Source organism: Neolamprologus multifasciatus, chromosome 15, assembly GCF_963576455.1.
Source record: "Neolamprologus multifasciatus chromosome 15, fNeoMul1.2, whole genome shotgun sequence".
Lineage (NCBI taxonomy): Eukaryota > Metazoa > Chordata > Actinopteri > Cichliformes > Cichlidae > Neolamprologus > Neolamprologus multifasciatus.
This window is the reverse complement of record NC_140453.1, coordinates 31,594,098-31,602,960: the sequence shown is the minus strand read 5'-3', so window position 1 is coordinate 31,602,960 and position 8,863 is coordinate 31,594,098. Positions and strand designations below refer to the sequence as shown.

General features: G+C 37.9%; 1 protein-coding gene across 1 annotated transcript; it reads left to right on the top strand.

Moving 5' to 3' along the window:
• Nucleotides 1-1,733: 1,733 nt before the first annotated feature.
• LOC146502453 (5-hydroxytryptamine receptor 3A-like) lies at nt 1,734-6,182 on the top strand (the record flags this gene model as incomplete). Its single annotated transcript, XM_085133357.1, has 8 exons — nt 1,734-1,916; nt 2,079-2,123; nt 2,243-2,352; nt 2,929-3,098; nt 3,662-3,822; nt 4,326-4,536; nt 4,706-4,993; nt 5,235-6,182. Coding segments are annotated over 8 exons (1,386 nt in total), but the record flags the coding sequence as incomplete, so codon positions are not given.
• Nucleotides 6,183-8,863: the final 2,681 nt, after the last annotated feature.

The following is an 8,863-nucleotide window of genomic DNA, read 5'->3' as shown; positions in this document are numbered from 1 at the left end:
CTTTGAACAAAAACTTGATGTGTTTGGATTAAAAATGAGAGTATTTCAAACTATACCTTTATAATGAATACAGGACATTAGACTCTTGTTCTTATTGTTTAAATATGAAAAATTATCATACAGTGTTAGTACATACATTTTAAAATATTCAGTTAAGAATCAAAACAAATCTGGCTGATTGAAAATGATAGAACTAAGTAACATTTTGTACATACACATTATTATCTGTCTTGATCCAATACCGATACTTTGTCGGTATTGGATAAAGTCTACAATCAGAAGCTTAGTGTAACTCATAAACACACATCTGAAAGCAGATAAGCTGTAAATTGGAGAGGAAAAGTCATCTCACTAATTTAGAAGACGCTTATTTAGTTTAAGAAAAAAGTTTGTTGCGCTTTAAAAACAAAAAATTAAAAACTCCTCGGTGAAACTAGGGCACTTATTATTCATTGCTGAAAAAAGAGAATAGAACCATAAGGTTTCTTTTCAACACTATAACCAAGCTGACAAACAGTCAGAGCACTGCTGAATCAAGTTTTTCTTTAATCGAAACAACCAATGACTTAATATTTTCTCAAAATACATTTAAACCATCAGAGAATAAATTAGTCATCACCATCTCACAGCTAATATTATGTACAGCTACTTGCACTACTACTGATATTTGTTTAGTACAATTCTCTCCAATGACCTTTCTGAATCATATCTACTGTATTTTTCACACTATAAGGCGCACTTAAAATCCTTGAATTTTCTCAAAAAACGACAATGCGCCTTATAATCCGGTGTGCTTTATGTATGAATTCTGGTTGTGCTTACTGACCTCGAACTGATTCTATGTGGTACACAGCGCTCAAAAAACTGTCAAAAATGTTTTAGTACGACTTTTGCTATGAAGCCGCACTGCTTGATGGTTTGTTGGAGCATTATGGCTACCGTAGTCAGGAGCCTCGCGGAGTAATCTGGGTCCAAAAATCCATCCGCCTCGGGTCTCAAAGTCAAATCAACGCTGCGGCATCAATGAGAGGTAAAAACTGTCTAAATTCTTTCATCTTTAATAAAATGATCAGCGTTGCTGCTTTACCAGATGTAACAATTACGTTTAACATCCAGGCAGCCGTGAAAACAGGATTTATTAAATGTAACAGAGTTAGAAGTTAGCCGTAAGTTAGCTCGCTAGCTTCCACCTAAACATGATATAGCATGTTCTGACTGAGAGATTTCTGAAACAATTCAAACGTACAGCTCTGCGATCACTTCCAACATAAATGAAGACAGAAAACTAAACAGCAGTGATGTTTGTAGGGTTGCTGAAGTTGGGCTAGCTGGTATATAATGATGTGCTCCGTGATCGCTAGCAGCACAGCTATATTAGCATAGCATAGCATAGCATAAACAGTGAAGCTGGAGGATGAATGCTAATGCTTGTTTTGCTTAATGCGCCTTATAATTCGGTGTGCCTTATGTATAAAAAAACAGACCCGTTCATCGACAGTGCGCCTTATAATCCGTGTGCCTTATAATCAGAAAAATACAGTAATTAATAGATTTCAATTTATTGTGCTTGCTCCAAGGGGGTCATTATTTTAGGGGTTTTATCTTACAATATAAAGTACCTTGAGGTGACCCTCTTGGTCACCCCATCTAAGCTGACACTGTAAGTAAAAATCCATAAAGGCAAAAACTCAAAAGCAAAGTTTCTTCTTTGTGTTTGGTTGTTTTTATGAAATACATTTTCTTTGTGGTCAGTGTCTGTATGTTACAGTATACTGTCTTGTAAAAATGGCCACAGTGGCCCAACACACGAGTCCTTGCAGGCTGTCTTTGACCTCCAACCCTTCAGGCCAGCCATTAACCTCAGCAATCCCACCATAGCCAACATCTCCTTCACTTTGTATGCTGTCCTCGGTGTGGTGAGTTTCCTTATTACCACTTTAAGAAATGCACCAAGACTTCTTAAGGAATTTCTCTAAAACCACATATTATTATCATACCTATTCTAATTTAATGGTGTTTTAACTCTAATTGAGTGGTACCAGTCAACAACAGGTTTACTCATATTCACTGTATTTCAGAATGAGAAAACTCAGATACTCACTACCTTCTTGTGGCTGAGACTAGTAAGTACTCAATAAATGTCAAACTTATAGTAAGTATAACCATGGACACTGTAAAAAGCTGCTCGCATATTTAAATGTTACACTGGAGGTTTAAAATCAATGCATTACTTCTGTGGCAGTACTGGCACAATGAGTTCCTGGTCTGGGACCCCAAGGAGTGTGATGGTGTCACGAAGATTTCTCTACCTGTGAAGGAGCTCTGGTTACCGGACATCATTGTTTATGAGTTGTGAGCACTTCAAATAAAACATTTTTTAAAATAATATCATTTATGCATTTAATCAGTTCAGCAAAATGAACCTGTAAGCACGAAACCACACATGCATAGTTTCCTTATGTACAGAGTGATTACCACGAGATGATCTGAAGAAGATATTTTTGTGAACAGGCTTGGACTCAGCCAAAGATCCTGAAGTCCAGTTACAAAATAGAAACCATGTGGATATGCTAAGATGTCATCTGCAGCTACATTATCGACCCTTTCACACAAACATTTTAGCTTGTCACAGTGGAGGAACCACAGGTGTAATAAGGATGGATACAGACCTCTTATGGTCCTAGTATTGTGTGTACTTGACTACTGTAATTACTTACAGAGGCACTTATAAAACTATGGAGTTATAAAAAAAATGCCGGTACTTGTATTTATTGCTATTTTTACTTTACACTGCCTCAAAACATATGTCTATTGTGTCTCAAACATATGTATCCACAGTGGGACTGATATAAATACTATCTCTCTTTTTTGTCATTGTTTTTGTTTAATATTATACTATTTCCTAATTTCCCCACCTCCCCCTGCCAGTGTGGATGACGATGTCTCCCAGGCATGTCCTTACGTCTACGTTAACCACACGGGTCACATCCGCTGGGACAGGATGATGCGTCTCGTCTCATCCTGCAATCTGGAGATCTTCAGTTTTCCTTTTGATGTGCAGAACTGCACATTTACATTTGGCTCTTACATGCACACCAGTAAGAATGGGCTGCTTTTAGCTTTAATTCAGAGGGTTTAACAAAAAAAATTGCATCAGCTGTTTAGGAATTACAGCCAATTTTATACATAGTTCACATCTTCAGTGGCTAAATAATAATAATAGGACAAAGTAACATAATTTTAAATATAATAATTGTTTTTAATACTGGGATACAAATTCTCTGACTGCCTGAAGTGCAGAAGCCATCTAACCAAATACTGTTTCCTCCCTTTCCTCCCTGCTAGGGTTTTACTGAAGCCACCTTCAGTTGCTGTTTGTTTGTGGGTCTTTTGGGGTTGTAATAAATAAATAAAAAACACGTTTGTTTGGGTTGAGATTAGGTGACTGCTATGAGACTGACTCCAATTAATTTGAAGGACTATGTTTGAAAATGTGTGTATTTCCTAAAGGGTTAATTGAATACCTTTAATAAACAACTTAAATGAAAGCCAAATATCTTCATTTCAATCACACAACTATCATACATTGTGTGCAAATTACAAAATTACTTTTGCATGTATACCTAACAGTGTATTGTGTTGCTGTGGTTTTCTTACATAGTACGGGATGTGAGGGTTAGTCCAGCTCTGACTTTTAAGGAGATGTCTCTAAACTCAAAACGATACCTGGAAACAAGTGGCGAGTGGGAACTGGTGGACATACTGGGAGAGACCTCCATACTTAAATTTGGAATCGACGAATGGGACATCATCACCTTCTGGGTCAGAGAACCACACTTTCACTGAATTTCCTACTTTTAAATAAAACAAATATAACAGACTGAAACTAATTTGGGCATCAGAGACTCCACAGCACAGCAACAATGGGACTGATGCTTACTTAATGCTATTTACCTCTAGTGTCTGTATGGCAAATATACAATGTAAGCCAGCAGTTATAGTTTAGCTCAACACAGAGTCTGCAAGCCAATGCATCACTGTAGGCCTTTAAAGTGAATTTTAGCTAACTGTTTCCTTTCTTACTTCTCCTATACAAACTTTTTGAACTGCAATAGGCAGATGGTTTTGTACATTCTCATCCCCAAACAGGAGTCGGTGAACAGTATTTTAGAATTTAGCATTTAATAATTCAGTATCTATCAGTTTATAGAAACCAAAAAAGAACCAACAGAAAGTAAATGCAAAATTAAAAACTCACTTTTCTGAATACAGAAGTCACACCTGTGAAGATGCATCTAAACTGCATGTGCTTTCTTGTTCACTAGGTGGTCGTAAAGCGGAGCCCAGTGCTCTACGTGGTCAACCTTCTGATCCCAAGCTCTTTCCTCATGCTCATTGACATCCTGTCCTTCTACCTGCCTCCCCATAGCGTCGACCGTGCCTCCTTCAAAATGACCCTCATCCTGGGCTACACAGTCTTCCTGCTCATCATGAACGACCTGCTACCAAGTACAGCAAATGGCACTCCCATCATAGGTGCATACTATTATAAACCACCTTATAGATAAGTAGAAGAAAATGGTTGGAAGGCTTATAGGTCCCAAATTTAGCTGCCTGTTAAAAGTACTGATAAACAACACAGCCAACATCTTAAAAGTTAAATGTATGACTGCTTTAATGTGTGTCCTTTGATTCTTCAATCTAGGTATCTATTTCTCAGTGTGTCTTGCCCTCATGGTTATCAGTCTACTGGAAACAGTCATCATTACCAACGTCCTCCACCATAACTCCTTGAAATATCGGGAGGTTCCAAAGTGGGTTAGGGTTGTTGTGCTCAAACATATAGCAAACCTCATCTGCTACCGCTGGCCAGAAGATATCCAGCTGCCTTCTACACCACAGAAGGATAAACCTGAAAACTCCAATGGCAGTTCTGGTCCTTGGATCATTCAACCAGCCAGCCGGGCACCTGACCAGCACCCAGTTAGTAACGGTAGCCAAACCTACATAATGCTCTGTCATTACTGCCATTGACCAATTGGTGCTGAAAAATCTTGTGACCTTAAAAGTATTTGAGAAAACATACTGGCAGGCATCATTTGGTTCACTCAGATACAAAAAGTTTACATGGGCAAATGTTCAATTCTGTATTAAATCAAAAGATGATATCTGTGGTGTTAAATATATTATGGAGTGCTCCTTATTTGACTTTTTAATCTCCACTTTTCTGCCAGGTACATCTGCTCTGCCTGAACTGCAACAGATCTGTCAGTACCTTGCTGAACTTCGTGCCCACCTCGTCTCTCTGCAGAAGGAAAGCCAGCTGTTGGACCAGTGGTGCCATGTAGGATATGTCCTTGACTTCCTGCTCTTTCGTATCTATCTACTGATCATCAGCTGCTATGCTATGGTTATTGTCACAATGTGGTGCATTTGGATCGCTCAAAACTAAATGAATATTGATATGATCCAGGATGGATGTCTTGTATAAACAATTAGAAAACGTGAATGCATGACAAGGACTGTCCAAACACATGCATGTTAGGTTAGGTTAACGGGTGATTGTAAACTGGCTGTGCATTTGGGGATAGATCATATTGCTTACGATGTGGTTTGAGTTTTGCATGATCAGTAAGATTTTCAAAGTGCTAATATATATATAGCATGCCTTTAGATTTACAGCTTGCTTTTTACTATTAATCCTGTACAGCAGTAGCTTCTTTTATTAACCTACCAGTTACAATTTATTTTAAATTAACCCAAGATCTGACGACAGAAAACAGTAATATAATAACTGAAGTGAACTATAACAATGCAATTTTCTTGTCTTTATGTGTGAAATCAGCTGAAGAAGAGTCGCGTGGTAATAAATTCTCAGACGCATTACATTTTTAATCCATTTTAAACACACACACATATATTTATTACTTTTATTTTGTCAAAGAAAGAAATTTTAATGAAAATAAAATCTTAATTAGTAATTCTGAAAATAAAAACAGTGATGCTTATCATTATTTTTAAATCAAAGACACAAGTCACAGAGGAAAATCTACTTGAGAAAAAGTATGAACAATAAAGTAGGAAATAAAAATTTGTTATCGTTACCTGATATTAAGAATAAGCCATTAATAAAGTTGATCCTGGGCTGAGATGGACCCACAAAGCTTTTGATGGACTATTTATTCGCCATCACCACCTTTTAATAACATCCAGGATTTTTTTTTTTTTAAACAAAAACGGAAAATCTCCATTTTCAAAAATACCTGTGTACGTGTGGACGTAGCCCAAAGAAACAGCTAAGAAATACTGACCACTGTCAGTCCGGAAAGGGTTACAAAGGCATTTCAAACACTTTGGGACTTGAACTGACCGACCTACTAAAATTTCTCCAAGGCTACGTCCACACGTACACGGGTATTTTTGAAAATGGAATTGTTTTAAAAAGAAAATCCTGTTCAGCCGTGCAGTTTTGAAAAAATATCTACGTCCACATGTAAATGCTAAAAACTAAATGTTGACCAATCACAAGTCTAGAAAGACCCAAACGCATAGAAAAATCTGCGTTTTCAAAAATACCCGTGTACGTGTGGACGTAGCCCATCGACGTTTCATCCAGGAGGTCACAAAAGAACTGGAAATAAAAACCTAAAGGCTTCACTTGTCTCAATTAATGCTCCCTGAAGCCTTTAGGTTTAACAGGGCAATAATCCAAAACAGAGCAGCAAGATCATCTCTGAATCGCTTAAAAAACAAAATTAAGTTTTTGGCCTATTCAAAGTGCAGATTGGATCAAATTTCCTTCACTGTAAAGGACTCATCACCAATTATTACACAATCACTTATTAGGTTTGGAAAGCAATTGCATTTTTCACACATGGTGAGGTAAAGTTAGAGAGCTTCTTTCCCTAACTAAATAAAATCATCATTTTAAAAAAAAACTATAATCTATATTTGCTCTTACTATGTTTAAATTTAAAATTTTAAACATTTAAGGGTAAAAAATATGTTAAAACTTAAGAAGTCAGGAAGGGGCAAAAAAAGCTTTGTACTAAAAAAATGGGAGCATAATATTTTTGCACTGCATTGTAAAATAAAGCAATAATGGATTTATTCACAGTTACAGAGTGGAAAGTGTGGTATCCGGTCTTTAAGTCTGACGTCACTAGCCATGTCTGGGCTTAAACTCCGCTGCAGGTCCCAAAGTCAAATGGGACCTGCAGCGGAAAACTGTCTTTCATCTTTAATAAAATGATCAGCGTTCTGCTCTACCAGGTGTAACAATTGAGTTTAACATCCAGGCATCCATGAAAACAGAATTTATGACATTTAACGGAGTTAGAAATTAGCAGGAAGTTAGCTCGCTAGCTTCTATCTAAAAACAATATAGCAGGGGTGTCCAAACTTTTTTCACTGAGGGCCACATACATAAAAATATAGGAGGGGCTGGGCCACTTACTAGAAATTAGGTATATAACCTTAACTTTAGTGTATTAAAGTTAGAAAAATCACTTACAAGTGGTCGAATATATTATATTGTTGAATATAATTAAAGACAAAACTGCCTTCATCACAGCTTTCCATAAATGGATCTTTATTGATTTATTCAGAAAAAGCTTTGGTAGCTCATTCTCAGAACAGCAGCCTCAGATTTCTTCTTAGACTGAAGATTTACAGCACAGAGAAAAAACAATAAAGGGGAAAATGGGACGGGCACATTTCAAGTTTCTTATTTAAGTTATTAGGCTTAGCAACACACCTATTAACGTTCGTTTGAAACCGTTATCAACATTAACAGACTGAACTGGACAGGAGTGCATATAATTTTAGTAAATTATTCTGGTGAGTATCAGCTGCGCTGGGTATGTAAATCGGGACATCCAGCCGCGGTGCTGATCGCCACTCGTGCCAAAAATCCAGACAAATGTCACTTGATCAAGGAGCAAATCTGCATCAGATGAGATCAGCTGACTTTGCGTGTACGTGGGCAGTGCACAGCGGTGTGTACTCTGTGTGTTAACAAGAAAAGCGCATATAAGAAAGTGGTGTGCAAAAGCAGGGTAGTGACAGAATTGATGCGCATTATTGATATTTGAAGCATGTGTACCTGCACATTAACACACGGGTACTGTGGAATATATTTTTTACTCACCTAAAGTGCTCGTCCACTCCCCGCAAAAAAATAGCAGCTGTGCGGTGTCTGTGGCATCAGTGCTCTCATCGCATGCGATGGAGTAAAGATCAAAAGCACAGCTTTATCAGACAGTTGCAGTTTAATGTTGGCTGACAAGTCTTCAACAACTGGATTTCTGGACATGCTGACGCTGTTGACGGGTGCATTATTTCGGTGACTTTAACGAGGCCGTGTTTTATGAGGTCTCCATCTGAAAAAGGCTTGCCATGTCTTGCGATGAGTTGGGCGACCTCATAGCTGGCTATTGTAGCCTTTTCCTGGACAAATTACTGTTGCTGACCCCGCAGGAGAGCTACCCTTTGCTTTAATTTCTGCTCTCGCTCAGCACCAGTGTAGGATGCATAGGCCTGATGTTTGGTTTCATAATGACGTCGTACATTATACTCTTTCATAACTGCCATAATTTCAGTGCAGATCAAACAGACACACTTCCCCTTGAATTCTTTGAAGAAATATTCACTCTCCCACCATGTCTGAAATTTTCTGCATTCACTTTCTACCTTTCGCTTCTTTGGTTCTGCCATGTTTAGTAACTAACTTGGGCTAAATTTCTTCTGTGATTGTCCTTTTTGGTGGAGCAACTGTCTCGATCGACAGTAGCTCCCCCTGGTGTTAAAACTAAGAAGTGCAATACACTCAAGCAAAAGTTGAAGTGCGGGCCATATTCGATTC